Source organism: Melospiza georgiana, chromosome 14, assembly GCF_028018845.1.
Source record: "Melospiza georgiana isolate bMelGeo1 chromosome 14, bMelGeo1.pri, whole genome shotgun sequence".
In the NCBI taxonomy this organism is placed as follows: Eukaryota; Metazoa; Chordata; class Aves; order Passeriformes; family Passerellidae; genus Melospiza; species Melospiza georgiana.
The window spans coordinates 13,358,732-13,378,198 of NC_080443.1; the positions used below are offsets into that span (position 1 = coordinate 13,358,732).

The 19,467-nt window shown below is 46.2% G+C and overlaps 2 protein-coding genes across 2 annotated transcripts; one reads left to right on the forward strand and one right to left on the reverse strand.

Moving 5' to 3' along the window:
* Positions 1 to 813: 813 nt before the first annotated feature.
* On the reverse strand, positions 814 to 8,104 carry NUDT21 (nudix hydrolase 21). Its single transcript, XM_058034244.1, has 7 exons — positions 7,924 to 8,104; positions 5,563 to 5,763; positions 4,316 to 4,379; positions 3,566 to 3,655; positions 2,845 to 2,920; positions 2,351 to 2,465; positions 814 to 1,105 (listed from the first exon to the last, which is right to left on the reverse strand). The coding sequence occupies exons 1-7, from the start codon at positions 8,037 to 8,039 to the stop codon at positions 1,084 to 1,086; spliced, it is 684 nt and encodes a 227-aa protein (XP_057890227.1). The 5' UTR covers positions 8,040 to 8,104; the 3' UTR covers positions 814 to 1,083.
* A 181-nt stretch (positions 8,105 to 8,285) lies between these two features.
* On the forward strand, positions 8,286 to 16,383 carry OGFOD1 (2-oxoglutarate and iron dependent oxygenase domain containing 1). The gene is made up of 13 exons (XM_058034060.1): positions 8,286 to 8,436; positions 8,574 to 8,719; positions 8,816 to 8,862; positions 9,316 to 9,416; positions 9,810 to 9,926; positions 10,722 to 10,813; positions 12,025 to 12,150; positions 12,497 to 12,610; positions 12,931 to 13,010; positions 13,159 to 13,454; positions 14,380 to 14,502; positions 15,282 to 15,340; positions 15,876 to 16,383. Exons 1-13 carry the CDS (start codon positions 8,286 to 8,288, stop codon positions 16,035 to 16,037), a joined length of 1,614 nt encoding a protein of 537 aa, XP_057890043.1. The 3' UTR covers positions 16,038 to 16,383.
* Positions 16,384 to 19,467: the final 3,084 nt, after the last annotated feature.

Genomic DNA, 19,467 nt, shown 5'->3' on the forward strand with positions numbered 1-19,467 from the left:
AAAGACTCATTAAGCAAAATCATGGAAGACTAAAAGCATTGGGAAGTGTCACATCCAACTAGATTTTATGTTTAGCCAAGCATGTAAAAAAACCCCCAGAATTAGAAAGATTGATATTTACTGCCTACAAGAAACTGAAATGTTGGGAAAAAGCGAAAGTGTGGGTATCCCTTGTAGGATGAGACAGCACAGGACAGTGTAACACGGAACTACTTGCATGTGGCATTGGCTAAGTGTTTCAGCATGACCCAAACTCTGTCCCATAGCTAAAGAAAAATATACAAAATTAACTTCACTTTCCCTATTTTAACTGTATCTCAGACCAGTCCAACAGAATTTTTGGGGTTGTTACTGACTTAAGGGGGCACTGAAGGAACGGATGCATGCTGCATCTCCTCCAAGCCCTGTACAAACAGATCAGTTCTGGTAAAAAGGGTAAAGGCTACATTTGCCTTTAAGTACTCATTCTCCCTCAAAAAAGCAGTTCTGATCTCCAAGTTAATTAAGACTCAAAACAATATTGAACCCACTTAAGCTATTTCCTTTCTCCCTGATCCTAGGGATATTCACTGCTCAGGGATAAAGATCACAGCGTCTGAATGGGCCCTGAATGGCTTAGCTCCTCATTCCAAGATCATCTGTATTCCTGAAGAAAAGTAATAAAGTTTAAAATATGCATCTAAAAGTAAGAGACAATAAGGAAAAATAAAACAACTAATAAACAGAAGGGGAAAAAAGAACTTAAAAAAACTTAAAAAAAAACCCACAATGAAACAAACAACAACAAAAACCAAACCAAACCCAAGACAAACAGAATCTTAACCATATTGTTTAATGTTGTACAAAACAAAAAATTGGTGAGTATTACAATGAAAAGGGATTATAACACTGGTAGCCCATTGCCATCTCTCTAGCTAAACAGTTGAGATTCACTTCTCTGTTCATACCACAGAATGTTTAGTGGCCTTCAGGAACAGAATTACTTAAAAAAATCCTTGTGTCACACATATTCGTGTCTCTACAGTTCAAAGCTGTGCTCACAGAGACGGCTTCTTCTACTGGAGTCTTCAGGTACATAGGAATTCAGTTGTAAATAAAGTTGAACCTAAAATTAAAAGGATTATACCAAGTGAGGAGTTTTTATTATTTTTAAGGGTATTTTTGAATGAATAAGGAAATGTTTTGTTTCTGCTCTGGATAAGCCTCCACCTGACAGGACAAAAGTACATTTTTTAATAAGACAGTTTTACAGTATAGCAGTATAGACATAATTTTTAACAGCCAATCCTGCTCTAGCATTGCACAACTGTCTCTTATGGTTGCAGAAGAGCTAATTATTAACATTTGATCTCCTAAAACAGGTTCATAGATACATAAATCACTGTGAGAGCTACATTCCTCCATCAGCAACTCTTCTGCAGGATTTCTGCTGCTAGGCCAACCTTACATGTTCCAAGGGGAGCATACAGACATAGTGAAGAGAGAATTTTTCCCAGCTAAGTTTCATAAGTAAATGTGGAGGCAAGCATCCATCTCAGCTTGCAGATGCCCAGCCTTGGGATGTGTCTGTTGCACCACTACCCAACCTGCAGAGCAGACAGTGTTTTGCTGGTACTCAAGAGGAAAGTACCTGCTGTCTTTAGAGGAGGGGAACCTAAAATTTGGGCTAGAGAGAAAAATACTGAGCAGGAAACAAGAATATTATGGGCAACACCAGTGCTAACATTTCTCATCATAGTAGGTAGGTGACAGAACTACTTTCCTGAGGAAGAGCTGGCAGGCTGTGGAACTCCTGGCATGCCTGAACATTCTGTCAAGTAAGAGACCAGTGGGAATAGTGAGCTCTGCAGAGACGAGCCACAAGTCATTTCCAGGAGAGAAAGTCAAGGCATGTATACAATGCAATATAAAGGAAAAATATACAGCTGTCCCTACAGATATTTGTGTCAGAAAGATGCTGCACTTCATTAACTCCACTAGAGAGTGTAAAAAACCCACCACATTTAACCAGCACAAAGCTGTGATAACATGCATACCTAACTCAGTGCTTCAAACTCACATCCTGGCTTTAACTCTCCAGCTGTCCCCAACAGCTCCAAGAAGCTGTTCCTCAGTCTGTGCACAGCCTCATCCTCACTGTCTTCCACATCTTCCTTAGCTACAACTGCTAGGTAGGACTTTGGTGCTAGCCAGTTGTGATCAGTGCCTCCAAAGTGTCCATCCAGCTCATCTGAAGCAGAATCTTTGGGACAGATGTCACCTTTTCAAGCTGGATTCTGTAGCACCTTGCCTTGCTCTGGTGTCCCACAGCAAACGTGTTCACAAGAACCACCATACAAATACAACATACCTGCTCAAAAGCTGAGGAAGGCTGGAAATAATAGGGCCATATCCTGGTGCATTGTCATAGAGCTCAAACAATGGTGCAGCAACCAGCTTGTAATTTTTGGGGACTGCAAACAAAGCTACAAACAAATACAAGTTGATTAATCAGAAAAACCAGCACACATTCAGCCAAGGTATCATCATCCCCCACAGACCTCAAAACAAATTCACTACATGGAGCACTCAAGCAGGTTTATTGCTTTTCTAGTTAAATGTGGGATTCACATGCTGTACACAGACTGATGCAGGAGCAGAAATGAAAATTTACTAGGAACTCATGTTTAAAGGACCATCTACCTTCAAAACAGATACCAGCATCTAACTTTGTTAGTGATCAAGCACAAACAACTGCAAGCATACACATCTTGGTATAAAATACCATAACAAACACAATCAAAACTTTGTTTTCCTTGAGTGAAATGCAAGCATTTAAACATTGTCATAAATACAAACACTTACCCTTTTCTTGAAGCTGGACCAAAAAAAGCTTTTTGTGTTCTTTTGGCTTTGTAATATGAGCTGGGATATATGGGTACTAGAAGAAAAATGGTAAAAATCAGTTGTACAGAGCTTTGAAAACATTGTGTAATCTTAAGTAAATAAATTATCAAGCCCTGTACAAGCTTTCAGTGTGTCATATATTGTTCTTTCATGGCATCAAATAAAGAAAACCATTTTCCTAAGAAAGTATTTTAGAAAGAAATGCTGTTGCTGTCACAACTATTGACAGGCTCTGAAGTGACACCAATATCACCAGCAGTTAAAACAGCTCAATAAAATAGAAATGCATGAAAACAAACTAAGCAAGGATCTTCAATATTAAAACCCTTAGAAACAGGGTAATGAGACTAGGGCAGCTGTTCCATAAGCAGTGCCAGAGTCTCCATTGTGGCTACAAAAGGAATTTAAATGGTGCATATGTCTCAGCATAGAACTGGAATCTACTACATCCAGTGGTTTCTCATCCATCTGGACAGGTGTGAGAAGGGGACAGGAGTTTCCAGTTTAAAAAAGTCTGTAGTTTCTCTTCAGTGACAGAAAGGAGATGAAATAGACAAAACCCAGAAAAACTAACTGCTCATGCAGCAGATACTCAAGAAGCCCATGTGAAAGGTTGAAGGCTTTTACAAGTACAGACAGAACTTGAGCAAAGGAGATGGAAGCCCACAGGAGTACTCACCTGGGGAGGTTCAAAGTTTGGTCTCCACCAGTTGCCAATGCAGTCATCAATCACCCAGTCTTGCTGAACACCATCCTGACGACCCAGTATCTATCAAACATCCAGTACTAATCAGACCTCAAACCACCTCAAGGAAATTGTTTTAGCAAGCACATACTGGAAGCACAAAGACTTGCTGTAATATGTGTCTGATGTAGTTCATAACTGCTCTGAGACAGCTTCCAATAGGATTGTAAAGTATTTTTGTATAAAGTGAGATTTTTTAGTAAAAGCCTCACCTGGTAGGACAAGGGCACTCTAGAAAGCTTTTCAAAATCTATGCTGTACTCAGCTGGACTGAGTCCTATCAGACCAATGGGAAGAATGAAATGCATTTTTACATTACCTAGCAGCATTAATTTAGCTACTTGGAGAAAATGGTGCATTGGGAGGACTATGTCAAAGGCGAGTCCCCATCAGTTGTCCTCCAGAACATATCTTATTGCTCATCTCTACACTCACTTGCCTGAAGCCAGTCAGAAAGCAAAGCTGCAAATGAACACAGGACTTGAGCAGCAGGTAGGAGTCAGCCACACTCATGATGCAGATAAATGAAACCTTGACTGCTTTATTTGTTAACTACCTGAGAACATCACAAAAGCAACAAAATAACAACAGTGGTAAGAAAACTACTCTAATGCTTTAGCTTATTCTGGTAATTCTAAAACAATGCAACATTCTGCTACAGCAACATAATGAAAGCAAACAGACCTCTGTCATTAAGCGTTTGAGCCCTTCTACCTCATCTTCTCCTGGATTGAGTTCACCACCAGGTCTGTTAAAATAATCAGTGATGAAAGCCAAAGTTATTTTATTGCATTTACCAATCTTCACAGGCAAGTTCCAGTGTGCTTCCAGGCAGGGAGTTACAAATTCACTTATGGCTCTTAAGTCAGAAGTTTCAGAACTAGTAGCTTTGCTGAATTTCAAGACAGCAGCATAGCTTTCACCAAAACTGAAACTAAAATGGCTATTTATGTCCCTCAAAAATAACCACTGCATAAAATACTTTCAGTTCAGCAGGACAAACTGTAACAATACACATGATAATCACTCTGACCCTTGTAGGGTAAAGTTTTAACAATAATAACCAGAAGCTGAAGGGCTGCAAATACTGCCTGTATTTGTTCTTATCACAAAACCAGCACTCACTGAAACATACAGAAGGCAGAAAATAAAACTCATGTGGGAAAATGATGCAGGATTTTTCATTTTCACCATTACAGTCATTACAGCATTTTGCAAATCATTTACAGTCTTGCCTAGTTTGTCTGCAACAGCCCTTCAAATCAAGATGTCAAAAATGAATCTAGATGTAAAATTAGACTTAACACACACACAAAATCGAGAACAATATAAAATGTTAAAACAGAACAAGAACACAAGCATGTAACATGAGACAAGTCAAGGCCATCTAGTTTAAAAAACAAAATCACCACCATCACAACAACTGTATTCAAAACTAAAACTTCACCCTGGCTGTGATAACTATGAGATGAACTGAAGCAATTTTCTCAAGTTTAGATGCCTACCCTTCTTGCTATCCCAGCTCAGCCATCAGTTTGTAAACAGGTATCATTCTGCATTTTCAGGGGGTTAGTCCTTGGCCTCCACCTGCCCATTTTTATGGGCACAGCATAAGCTACTGAAGCACAACAGCTATTACAATGCAACAGCTATTACACACCAACTGCTGATAATAAGTTTTAAACAAGATTTTACTATAGTGATGCACTGTAACTAAGATTCCCAGTCAGTTCCAAACTAAATCATCCCCCTCACAGGCAGAGTCAAACACACTTTAGATTAAAACACCACCATTCAAAATATACTTTCCAGACTAAGTCTTTACAAGCAATGAATCCCATTGAGCGGTTGGCCACAGTTTAACCTCCAGCCCACACGTTTAGTGGTGTGTGACAATAAACTGAAGTTACACTTAGGAAACAGACACTTACAGCTTGAAAAAAGTTGTACCCAGCTGCAGTAAGAGCACGTGGGGCAGCCTGTGCTCATGCACAATCAGAACTCCTTCCACCGTCCGCCTCATGCCAATCTTGTCAAACTCCTCCCTCATGCGCTGGAACCGAGCGGCCACGGAACTGTCCTTCTCATAGAGGGGCTCCTTGGTGCCAAACGTGTAATTTGTCAGGGGATACCTGTGAGGAGGAGAAAAAATGTTACTGCATAGCAAGGAATTTAACTTTAAATCCCCATGACACAGCGTCTAGCCTGAGGCAGACCTGTCACTGCCTGATGGGTAAGTCATAGTGCAGGGCTAAAATCTTTTTTGTGGTTTATGAGGCCCCTGTCCCAGGGAGAGCTGCACTGTGGAACACACAAACACAGACAGTCCTGTTGAGCTGCACTCTAGCCTGGTGCAGGCTCAAAAGAAGGAAAAGAAGCACAGAACCAACTGTCATTCAACAGCCACCCTCTTTGATCTCCACACTGCAGGGAAATGCTCTGAAAGGAGCTGGAAAAGAGGCTGGAGAAAAAGCTCTGCTGGGAAGGCAAACTGCACAGGACTGCAGGTTTTCTTCTGTAGATGTCATGAGAGCCTGAGAACTAAACTGTCAGAAGTGGTTTTGTTTTGAAGTGGGAAATCAGACATGTGGATCACAGAAGAGGAGAAATGCTGAGTTTCTGAGTGCAGGGTTGGGAGCCTGGGGTAGGATCAGGAGTGTGAGCAGATCCCTCTGTGAGCTGGTGCAGGGCCCTGCACTCCTGCGACACTGCAGCGGAAACTCGGCCATTTCTCCAGGTAAGAGGGACTGAAAACAGAAAGGAAGGAAAGGTTAGGCAAGAAATGGGTCAGTCCAAGACAGCACAGAGGGCAACAGGGGAGTGTTATTGTACAATTAAATCCATGTAACAGAGAGGTCTGATGGCAGGAGACCTGGAGGAAAGACAGAATCACTCAGCCAAGTCAAAAGGGAGAAGAAAATGGTTCTGGGCAGAGCAGTGATGAGTTATCACCATGGTTTACTGACTTGTGGCACACAGCAACTGAATTAACAGAATGAATGACTGATGTTTTCCTGGAAATGCTTCTTGGTATGGATTCTTTCCCCAAACATGTCAAACTTTAGTAGCATACACTCTTCTCCCCTCAAATTCCAGCCCTCCTCCTCCTCCTCCAATTCACCTCATGTTTTACAGCTGTTAAAATAACAAGCCAGTTACCATTGTCAGAGCCTTTTCTCATGTAGACAAGTGAGCCAAAACAACCAGGTTCCAAACCACAGGTTCATTTACTAACAAATCCCCTACTTTCACTTATAGTTTAAAACCATCTACATTTCTTTTTCCCTTCATTTCCATTTTTAGATACACAAATGGCTTTAATAATAACCTATTATGCTAATCAATACTATACTAATGTGGGTGCATTAGTCTGTACATCAAAACCCTCAGCCCTGACTTAAAAAAAATGCTGCTGGTAACACAGCTTCATGATGAGTCTTTGCTTCTGAAACTCAATAGAAATATTCCAATTTCTAAAGTTCATGTTTGAACTTTCACATGACTCTGAATAAACTCAGTTACACCAAAAGAACACAAAAGTGTCGGTGATTAATAGCTAAAATTGAATAGTGACTGTTGCAGCTAACATTTGCTGGTTTTTGCAAATTGACAGATGCACTTAGTAAAGAACGCATCTGAAATCTACCAGATTTACAAGAAGAAGCAAAAATATATGACTTCTCATAAAAAGTATATTAATACCTATTAGTAGTAGTTTGTATCTATGACGATTATCTGTGGTAGGAAACACTCTGGATTTTAACTCCAACACCTGTACCAGAGAGTTCACAAACACCAGACACATCCAACCACATCCTACTGACTGCCCACGGTCAGCCCAAATCCCAGCGAGACCAAGAAAAATCCCCGTCTCTGTCTGCTGCCTTTATGGATGCCTATGAGAGCACGAAAATGTCTGTGATGCTCACCACACCTAAACCTTGCCTGTGATACTTGGGGTTCACACCTCCCGAGCCAGACGCTGTTTCTAAACACTAAAACACCTTTACACCGAATATTCCACACTCCCACCAAGGCCGGCAAGCCCTCGGCATCCTCCCTGCCCCGGTACCCTCAGCGCGGCTCAGCCCCTGTGAGGGGGGCGGGCCCCCATCAGCACTCGGGCTCTGTCGCCGCTGTGCCCCAGCGCTCCGAAGGGCCGGGACCCCCCGGACCTCGCAGGGCGGGCACTGAGGGAAAACCCCGCGGAGCCGCTGAGGGAGCGGGGCCGAGCTCGGCAGCGGGGCGGGACGGGAGGGGGCAGAGCCGGGCAGGCCCGAGGCGGCGCTCACAGGTTGATGGTCCTTTCCAGCGTGAGCGGCTTCGTCTGCTGGATGTACTTGTTCCCGAACTGGTTCACCCCGCGGGGCCAGCCGGTCTGCGAGCGGTTGGGCGGCACCACGGACATGGCGAGAGGCGGCGGGAACGGGCGGCGGGAGCGGTCAGTCACTGCTGGGCGGCGGGAGCGGCGTCCGCCATTAACACCCGCCCAGCCCTCAGCGCCGCGCGCCGCCTGCTGGGACCCGCCGCGCTCCGCCCCGCCTCTCCTCGCTCATTGGCCAACGGCTTCCCGTCCCGCCCCCGCGCGATCCGATTGGCCACCGCGGGCGAAGCGCGGGGACCATAGGGAGTTGTAGTCTGGCCGGACCGTACCATGGCCACCAAGCGTCGCGGAGTGGCAGCGCCGGCGGCGGCGAAGCGCGGGAGGCGCGAGGCGCGCGCGGAGCTCTGCGCGGCCCTCGGGGACGCGGCGCTGCGGGAGCGCGCAGGGGCGGCCTGGGCCCGCGGGGAGCGGCTCCGGCACGGTACGGCCCGGCCGGGCCCGCGGGGAGCGGCTCCGGCACGGTACGGCCCGGCCGGGCCCGCGGGGAGCGGCTCCGGCACCGGCACGGTACGGCATGGCGCGGCTCCCCGCCCCTCACCGATGGCTTTTCCCTCGCAGATGCGGTGGTGCTGGAGCCGGCCCCGTTCCGGCACGGTGTCATTCCCGGTTTTCTGGCGGGCTCGGCTTTCGCGGAGGCGCTGCGGGATGAACTGCTGGGTCTCGATTTCCGCGGGCGGCGCAACGACCTCCTCTCGCTGCAGCAGGTGGGCCCGGGGCCGAGCTGAGCCGGGCCGGGCCGAGCTGCTCCCGGCCGAGCCACGCTAACCCCGTCCCTTCTTCTCTTCCATGGGCCGCCGCAGTCCGAGGAGCTGGGGGCAAGCCCGGAGCCCCACGTCGCTGCCCTGAGGTAAAGCGGGCTCGGGGCTCTGCCCCGCGCTGTGGTGGCTCCACAGGGAAGGCGATTCCGGGGTGGGCCCGCGGCGTGGTCGCCTTCTGCCCCATACTCGGGCCAAAAACCGGCCCTGGAGCGCTGAATCTGCTCTGTGCTTGCCCCATGGGCAGTGAAGTCTGTTCAGTTTTCACCCATAGTCAGCTCTCCTGCATCTGTCACTTCTGAAACGCTTCCCGGTGCCCCTTCCGACTGGTTGCGTGCTTGCTGCTGGTTATTGCCAGCAGTGCTGTGAGCACTGGGCTGTTTTCCTGGCCAGCACCTGTGTGGTTCTACAGAAACACACTGTCACTAACAGCAACAGCACCTGTAACTGTTTAAACAGTTGGCCGGGAGGCAATAATTAGTTTAGTCTATGATGATATGTTTTATAACATAGGAGGACACTTACTTGTGTGTTTATCTTCCCAGGCGTGCTCTGTGTGAAGAATTCCAAGTGTGGCTTTCTGCTGTGACCCAGATAGAGCTGGAGCCAACTATTGACATATCCTGTGCTAAATATGAATATACTGGTCAGTCTATAAGTGATTCTTTCCCTGAAACTTCTATGTATGTGTAGTGAAAAAAATGTCTATAGAACAACTAATTTTATTCTAGTTCCAGAGGGTCCCAGAGGCTGTCAGCAGCAAAACAGTGTCTGAAAATGAACTACAAATGATGATAAAAGTGTTGCTGGTGTATACTGCCTGTACCTTCAGAATGGCCTGATCTGTCAATTGTAGTCCCACAGAAGTGAATCTTGTAGATCTCAGGCTGGTGATGCTGATGAGTGAAAATGCAGTTCTTGTAAAAGAACATGTTTTTTCTTGTTACATCCTTGTGGGGACAAAACTGGGAAGCAGTTGTTGGAATGAATCATGCATGCACTGAAAGATGCTCCAGCAGCAAAACGTGTGTGATTGCAGATGTGTTGCTGTGCCACGATGATGAGCTGGAAGGTCGCAGAATCGCCTTCATCCTGTACCTCGTCCCACCCTGGGAGAAAAGTGATGGGGGAACGCTGGATCTGTTCAGCACAGATGGTAAAAGCTCCAAGCTCAGCCTCGGGTAGATGGAAAAACGAAGCTCATGTGCCCCTTGCAGCAATTCTCACCTCAGACAGTAGAAAGGAGATGAAGAGTTGTTCCTTTGTGCAGAGAAGCTGATGTATGAGTAAAGCGTGCCCCTTAGGAATGGGCTGTAGCAGGCTTTGCAGACAGTGCTAACAGGCAACAGCAGACAAACTTTTGGAAGGATCAAGAGCAGAGGAAAGATGGAAGCAATGCCAGTGCTTAGAACTCCAGACTGATGACAATAACTTCCCTTTCCAGCAGCAGAACCACTGAATGGTTTGGGTTGGAAGGGATCTTAAAGCTCATCTTGTTCCAGCCTGCCTGCTGTAGGCAGGGACATGGTCTACTAGACCAGGATGCTGCAAACCCCATTGAGCATTTCTAGGATGGGGCATCCACAGATTCTCTGGGCAACCTGTGCCAGTGCATCACTGCTCATAGTAAAGAATTCCTTTCTTAAAGCTAATATAAACACACCCTTTGTTTGAAGCCATTCCCCCTTGTTCTGTTATTCCACGCCCTTGTCTGTCCCAAGTCCTTCTGCAGCACTCTTGGTAGCTCCTTGTGGCCCTGGAAGAGGATTTATGTTGCCCCAGAACCTTTCTTCTCCAAGCTGAACAGCCCCAACTCCCTGTGTCCATGCAGAGGTGCACTGATTCCTCTGAGCTCCATGGCTTGTGCCCAGGTGTCCCACCAGTCACAGAATCATGTTGTCAGAGAGAAGTCCCAGTTCATATCTTAACCAGAATATGTTTTCTTCCTCAGAACACTTTCAGCCACAGCAGATCACCAAGTCATTAGTGCCTTCATGGAACACCCTGGTTTTCTTTGAAGTGTCTCCAGTCTCTTTCCACCAGGCAAGGAGCTGTCTCTTGATAATTTTTTAATCCTCATTGTTGTGGTTATTCATTCTGTGTGTTATTACAGTCCTGATGGGGAGGGAGAAGAACTGTAGAGTGGATACTTGTGCTAAGTGCTGTGTGCTAGAGAGACTTGAAGGAGGACAAGAAGCAACAAAGCCAAATTTAAACCATCAGTCTAGCTGCATCATCCTGAGAAAGAAAAATTTCCATTTCTATTTTGTGTTACTATCCTGGCAAGCCACTGCTGTGAATTTAGCTCTCACTTGTTTCTGTTGTTAGTTTGTTTTAAGCTAGCTCACATTTTTGATGTGGTGGTCATGACTTTGCTCCAGAAGAGCTCCTCAGGCCATCCATCACCTTGCCAACAGTGCAAGGGCACTGTGCAGATCTGGCTGTACCCCCTCAGTGACACAGACACGGTGCAGTGCCCTGCAGCTGAAATGCTGATACAGTTAAGGAGTACTCTGTGACACTTGTCAGAAAAAGGCCTGGGAACAGAATGAATAATTTGGGGATCTGCATGGAACAAACACCTGACTGAAATCTGACACTCCTGTGTACCTGAGAGTACCAAGGACTATCAAACAGGGGCAGAGAGCAGAAGGCTGGAAAGGAAGATGATCAGTGATATAGGTTGGGCATGTCTTGACCTCGGCCACTTAGGGGGTTATTTCTGTGTCACTTATCTCTTAGAAATGTTAATTAAGAGCAGCATCTACTTGGTCACTGCCCTGATTGATTTCAGATAGTGATTTAATTTTGTCTTTAAAATCCATTACTCAAAGGTCTCAGAAGAAGAGAGAGAATAGATTGTCTGTGAGCTTAGAGGAAAAGCTTAGACTGGAATTCTGGAACCCTGCAATGGACTTCAGGATAATAGGGCTGTCTCTGACAATCTGTCCTCGTCTAGGCCTGTCTGACATTTCTGTGTATGCAGTGGGCTCTCTGGAGCCGAGTCCATTTCCTGTCAGCAGTTTGTGTGGTGCCTGTTCCAGCTGTCCCTGTGTGACAGTGCCTGTTCCAGCTGTCCCTGTGTGACAGTGAGTGCTGTCCCTGTGTGACAGTGAGTGCCCGTTCCAGCTGGTCCCTGTGTGACAGTAGTGCTGTCCCTGTGTGACAGTGAGTGCCTGTTCCAGCTGTCCCTGTGTGACAGTGCCTGTTCCAGCTGTCCCTGTGTGACAGCAGTGCTGTCCCTGTCACTGCAGGTGTCAGAGGTTCTGTCACAGAAGTGCCGTCTGTCCGTGAGCGGTTGGTTCCACGGCCCCTCCGTGGCCAGGCCTGCACGGCACATTGAAGCCCCCTTGGCCAGGAGCCCACACGTCCCCTGTGATGTGAGTAACAAGCCTCCATCTGCATATCTGCATTTCTGTCTCTGTCCTGTTCTTGTCATACCTGTTAGGGAATGCATCAATGCACTGGGGATGCTTTAATCTTTATCCCATTCTCCTTTTCATTTCGTATTAATAAATTTGTATCCAGTTTCTTTCTTATTATCTTTGTATGTTTTACATACCTACAGTAGTTCAGAGAATGTGGTGAATACCTGTGGTGCAGTGAAATAAGGCAGTGGAGTGTGTTTGTGTGTAGGAATCCAGCTCTGTTGCTAGCTTGGTAGGGGGAATTGGGGAATCTTCTTCACTTCTCAAAATTCAGTGTTCTAATCCATTTCCCTTCCAGCATGAAATATTGTATGAGTGGATCAATCAAGTTTATTTGGACCTGGACTCCCAAGCTCAAATCCAGGAGGAATTTGAGGAGCGATCAGAAATTCTCCTGAAAGACTTTCTTAAGGTGAGCCCAGTGGTTCACTTTGATGTGATCTACCAGAGCTGGTCAGAGGGCTGGCAGGTACCACATGGCATGAAGGCTGGGAAAGGGCTTTCTGGCACATCCATTAAAACAAAACACCTTCTAAGTTTCACACCTAAAGGAGAATGGACCAGGTGACCTCCAGAGGCCCTTTCCAACCTCAACCACTCTGATTCTGTGGAGTGATCCCCTCTGACTGCCTGTGCACTGCTGCATTGGGACTCAGCAGAAATAAAACACTTGTCTTCAACTTTGTTTTCTTGGGAGCTAAATGTTAACATTTCTGCATCTCTTTCTCCTAGAAAGAGAAATACCAACTACTGTGTGAAGCATTGGAGAACAAAGAGATCCAGTGGAGTAGTCGGGGGCCAGCCAATAAAAGGTGGGGAATGACAGCACACTGCACCTGGTCATCAGGCTGAGCAGGAGCTGCCATGAGGCTGCACTGATCAGTGCTATCCATTTAGATGTGGTCCTTGTTGGACCACATCTTGGCTCTCCCACAAGGAGATACATGTGCTGTCTTTCAGACTCTATGAGGCAGCAGAGGAAGACAGCCTCCCAGACACCCTGAAGAAATTCCTGCAGCTGCTGCGCTCTGAGGCCTTATTTTTACTGCTTTCCAACTTCACTGGCCTAAAACTGCACTTCCTGGCTCCCTCTGATGAGGATGAAGACGCTGGGGAGGGACAAGCAGCAGACATCAGTGGGCACAGCAGTCCCAAACCTGAGCAGGAAGAGGCTGAACAACCAGCTAATGGCAATTCCCATCAGCCACACCAGCCTGAGAGCAGCCCTGAAGCACAGGACAGTGAGACACAGAGCAGTGAGTAGAGCAGCAGCAGTGTGAAAGGATTCAAACTTAATTCCCAGTGATATTCATGGAACTAGGGTTTCACCTTGTACTGCAACCAGCACAAGGCACCAGCACAAATGTGGGACTTGAAGCATTTTAGACTGATTATCTGAAATCAGTGACTATTGCAAAAGAATTTGGAGTAAATCAATGACTAATTTGAAGATACCATTTTGAACAGACATAAGCCCTAAGGGTGGGACTTTTGGGGGGACTGTTAATCTTTTGTCAATAGTTATGTGGTTTCTACATCCACATACACCTGCTTCATATAAAGCATATTCTTTTATGAGATAATAAATCCAAAACAGAAATGTGAGCAGGTCAGAAGTAAAACAATTTTAGAATTAGAAAATTGATACCTAAAACTAGCATTCAAGCTTTCAGAAAACACTGTCAGCCTAAAATACATTAGCTGAATTTAGTTGTCAGCAGTGACACTATCAAAGATTAGATTAATTTTGGATTTTGATTGGTGATGTTTATTTAAAACTAGTGGCTCTGAAGTTTAAAGGTAGAATTTTTAAAGTGCTCATCCTGCACTAAGTCAGACAAGTTACTGGACACTGGAATAAAAGGTTAAAAAAAAACCAAGTCCTACTGAAAAAAATCCCACCAGAATAGTTATCAGGAGCAGAGGATGTATGGAGCAAATCTTGGTCCCACTCCTACACATTGTTCAAAGTACCTAACCTAGAGTCTCCTCTAGGAAAGATACTGACATGTGATATGTGGTTTTACCCTTTTTCCCTGGGGCCAGCAGACAATTTCACAGTGGTGTGGGATCACTGAGCTCCTCACACGCTTTGAGCTCAGCTGCTGGGGTTTCATGGCTGTGCCTGAGCTCAGCTGCTGTGGTTTCATGGCTCTCCCTGGTGTTTGTGCCCTCTCCTAGGCTCGGGCAGCCCTGTGTGTGCAGGGGAGCTGCGGCGCTGGACCCACGGGCACTACACTCTGGTCCACGACTCTCAAGCCACAGAATTTGCTCTTGACCTGCTCTTCTTCTGTGGCTGTGAAGGTAAGTGGATGAGAGAGAGATGTCAGACTCTTCTTTTACAAGGTTTGCATAAAGGAATGACTTCCGAGTTCTCAGCAGTGCTAAAACAGCCAAAATTTCCCTGCTTTTTCTTACATAGAAGGTGTCTGTAGACTTTGTCCTCGCCCTCACTTGGGCATAAACGCTGTTTCAGTAGTCCTCATGCAAAGGTCGGGACTGTGGCCTTGGAATCATCTCTGGCCCTTCCCGCTTGCGCCAGGAGGTGGCGCTTGGGCAGAGGGAAAGGCTGAGCCTCCCCGGCTTTCCCCTGCTCAGCATCGCTCTGGGCACGCTGGAGGGACAGGCGGCCACAACACCCACGGGTGTTCCACCCCTTTGCACATCAGAATTATCACTACACCTCCAATACACAAGGCCCAGCGTTTTCAAAAGTTACTTTAGGCATACCTAGGCATTTTGGGTTGATTGCTAGTTAAATAGTGGTAAAAAGTCTAAACACAAGCATTTTAGACCAGATGAGTCCAGAATGTACAGCTGATTGAAATCCTTTGGCATATCTGCTAGGGCAGAACTGTTCTACAGGTGAGGAGCAGTGCACCAAAGAACTTTAAATAGCCCATCTACCATAAAAGGGAAATCCAGTACATTTGCTTCAAGTTGTTTCTGAACAGAAGAAAACAAATAGACTGGCAGGAGGTAAATACTTACCCTGTGTCCAGTAACTCTGGGGAGTGGGGTGAAAAAATGGCATCTCCTGGACAGCACTGAGGTTTCTAAGAATCTTTCTTTTCTATTTTAAGACTGGGATCCTGAATATGGTGGCTTTACTTCCTACATTGCTAAAGGTGAAGATGAAGAGGTAAGGACCTCAGATAAAATCAAATAAAGCTGTTTAGGGTGGAGAGACATAATTACACTTTGTCCTAATGCCAACATAATGCTGAGAGTCCTCACTAGTGCACTGGAGCCTCCTTGCCCCAGTCACTGCTCTTGGGCAAAGCTCTGGCCTCAGCTTCAAGAGGCTGCTGTTTACCTAAAGCATGAGACCTGGGCCCTGAGAGTGCCTCAGCACCTGCACCCAGGGCTGTGTGGGAAGCCTGCCTTGAAGGGACACAAGGCTGTAGCAGGGATAACACTTGTCCAGGAAAGTGCTGTTCACTGGGGTCCCATTCAGTATCAGTACTAGGACAGTGCTGAGCAGTCAAAGTCCAGAAGCCCTTAATGTATAACTGCTTCAGGTAAAGGGTATTAAAATGAAAATAGTGTCACAGATTATTTTCTAATGCCAGTCCTTTGTTCTAACTGACTTTTGAAACTGTTTTGTTTTTCCTTAAGAATTTTATCAAAGTTATTTTTGTGAAACTGTTTTCTTTCCTTATCTTTGTGTCCTCTAGCTGTTGACAGTGAATCCAGAGGACAACTGCTTGGCCTTAGTTTATAGAGACAAAGAAACGATGAAGTTTGTGAAATACATCAACCATCGAAGCTTGGCACGCCTGAACAAGCATCCAAACAAAACAGGATTTTGGGACTTTTCCTTTGTCTATTATGAGTGATGGTGTGGTGTGACCACTGTCACAGAGAACAGTGGTGGGTGCTGGGCAGGTTCCCACACAGACATTCAGCTCTGACCTAAGCACAGACAAACTTTGCTCATGCAACTCCATCATGCTGCATAATGTGGGGGCAGGTGGGTTTTTTTAACTGCAAAAAGGGGAATTCAGTCTTCTCCTGAGTCCATTGTAGCACACTCTCAACTGCTTTTAATGCTTTGTGGGTGAGGTTGTCACACAGCTGTCACATTTCCAGCCGTTCTCTCGTGGGAGCAGCACAGTGGCATCTCTGACCCACCAGGGTGAGAATTACAACTGTCCATTGCCCCAGGCTGCTGACTGATTTTATTTAAAAAAAAAAAAAAAAAAAGGAAATGGGTCAGTTAAATGTTTCATACTTGGTCAAGCAAGTTTTGTAAGAAAATGCCCAAGACATTTTCTGGGGCTTAACTGTGTTCCTGAGACAAAAATAAAGGAGCCGCCATGGGAAATATGAGGTTTTTCCAGCTGCACCACTCTGTGGAGTTGGGAAGGAAGACAGTGAGGCTATAAAGGCATTGGGAAGGACTTGGCACCATAACAAGGAGCAGGACTTCATTATGCTAAATGCTGTGTAGACAGATGCAGCCATTTGCCAAAGAATTTACAGCTTAACAGCCATGAAGAAACCTGCTCCTGCACAGTGTCCTTGGGTGGGTGTGCAGATTGCTCTGAGCTCCAGCCTCAGTGCAGGGGCCAAGGACTGAGAGCAGGAATGAGGCAACTTACCTTTTACTGGCTTGGTGTCCACAGGTAGTAGGGAGGTCACCAAACAGCATGGCCTTGTGTCCTTTTTGTTATGTCCTGGGATCTCCTGAGTTTTAACATGGCTTCTGTCACTGGAGATCAGCTCAGGTGTTTTAGGCAGCAGCCAGCCAAGTCCTGTGGTAAACACTGCAGGAAAGGCAGTGAGTGTGGCCCTGGTGCAACACCTCCCTGCACATATTCAATACTGTGCACCTGCCCCACATTCACTGCAAGCAGGACTGTGCCAGACTCACCTCTGAGGTGTCCAGCCCACCAAGGGTGCAGCAGAGCTGTAGCAATGCTTCAGGAGACAGCCAGAGTGCAGAACACACTGCTGGAGGCTCAGCCCTGGTCTGCACCTGCTTGCCTGGAACTTTGTTCTGTCACTCAGAGGCAGGTGTTCCTGCAGCTCAGGCAAGCCAGAGTGCAGGCCATGGGCTTGCAGTGCATGTTTCATTGCTCCTGTCTCTCCTGGGTGGGGAGAGGGCAGCTTTGGATTAAAGTCTGCTCCTTCTCCCATTCCAGGCCTGTTGTTGGAGGCCACCACAGTGGTGTACAGGAGCAGTAAAGTCAAAGCAAGGCTCACTGTTGACATGAGTACTCTGCACCCTTTCCTGAGCAGGTAGGATGTCCTGTGGCCATGTCTGCATGAAGATACAGGAGCAACAACCTTCAGCTTCGATCCCAGTACACAAAGTTCAATAAAGGAACTTTGCTGCCATTGCTTCCAAAGGGAAAGGTATCTCAGCCCCCATAGGAGCCAGAGCAAGGGGCCAACACTGCTGTTAGAGAGAGCTGTGCAGGACTCTCCAGTTCCAGTGCCAGTTCCATCCCAGATGATGAGCAGCTGCTCAGTTCTAGCTACTCCCTCATGCTCTGTTGGCCAGGAAGGACGGCTGGGAGGTGGTTGCCCCAAGGTGCTGTTGCAAGATCTCTCTGTGTGCTGCCAAAACTCTCTTACTTGGTTTTAATCTTCCTTTGCCACTTACAAAGGCAAGGGGATGAAGCTAGGAACAAATCCTGAAGTGAGGATAGAACCTTTTGCATCATGATTTCTGAGGTACTTTTTCTGCCTATTGGGACAGCAGCTCTACCTGGGAAGAAAGCAGTTCTTATAGAAACAAGTTCTTGTTCTGAGCTCTCCCCTAGAACAAGACAAGTAATGGAGGTTTCAAAGAAAGAAAAAATTATTTGGGTAGTTTGGAACAAAAGTGACAGACACCACAGCTATTCACAGCATAGTCTGCTAGGCAAAGTTGAGAATAAATTAATTAACAAAACAAAGTTCCTTCTTTGACTGCATTGTGAGCCTAACAATGTGCTTGGTAGATCTTGGAACATCCTTCCAGGAGATTGGGAAGAAGTCAGGCCCTTTAGAGCTTGCTGCATTTTAATAATAAGTATTACACTAGAGGGCATACCAGCCTCTGCTTGAGCAAGCCCCTATCTACCTGATCACACAGGGAACCACCCTTCTTCCTCTGGTGACTCAGATGAAGTCATTTAAGAAGCCAAATTTGCAGTTAGCTTTCAAAGGTTTAAAAATGAACATGTCTCTGCTCTCCCACCCTTCTTGTTAGGTCCTAAAGCCACAGGCAGCCCCAGGCATGACTGGTGCTGCAGGTACACAGGAAAGACTTCTCTCACTAAAATTTCAAATGACAGGAGCTATTGGAGGAAGAGGGGCCTTCATTTATACAGTTCCATTAATGGGAGATTTCTCTATAGATGCTCTTGCTGGATACCAATCTGTATTTACAATTAGGTGCAGCTGCTTGCAAAGTACACACATTTTTCATTTGGCAAAGGTAAAAGCTGGTTTTACAGGAAAATAAATTACAAATTTATAATCAGAAACTTAGATAGGGGAAATCAGCCTTACCAAAGGTCTGGACAGCAAGTGGAAGGACTGACCTCACTGCCAGGAGCAGACCAGAGCTGGGGGTGTAGTCCTGAAAATCAGACTGATGGGAAAGCTGCTTTCTGATCAGAGCCGCTCTCTTATCATTAAATTGAGTACATAAATGTAAGCAAGAAAGCATTAGGATTTTGAACATAAAGAACATGAGCTTGAAACAGTGGGAACAGGTACAGCAAGTGGCAGAAAGCCCAGCACTCATGCCAGGAGACTGTTCCATAATCAAGTCTCTGAGCTCACTTGCTTAGAACAGCATGGGTGGCTCCCCACCCTTCTACCAAGCAGCTGGATTTGACTAACAACCAGTTTCTTGGAAGGATTGAAATGAGCTCAGGCTGCAGATTCTGACTGACACAGGTCTGTGCTTTCAGCAGCAGAGTTCTCCATATGGAAGGGGCCAAGGCAGTGGCGAGGGGTAGTTTTGGGAATAAAACATTGTGAGAATTACATTCCCCATTCAACTGGCCACACCATGCTCACCAGTGGCTCTGTAACAAATGGTGTTGCTGGTTTTAATTCAGTAGTGGCTCATTAAGAGACCAGTTAGAGGCCATGACTCCTTCTGACAGCCCCAAGAAGCCACCCAAGAACTTTGAGATGGGCCAGCTCCTCCCTGCCCACGTCACTAACACCATTGTATGGTGGCAAGGGTGATGCTGATGCAGGAGCACTGGGGCCCAACCTCCATCCTGTGCAAGTTATTTTTAGCTTCCAAAAGAAATTTGCTTT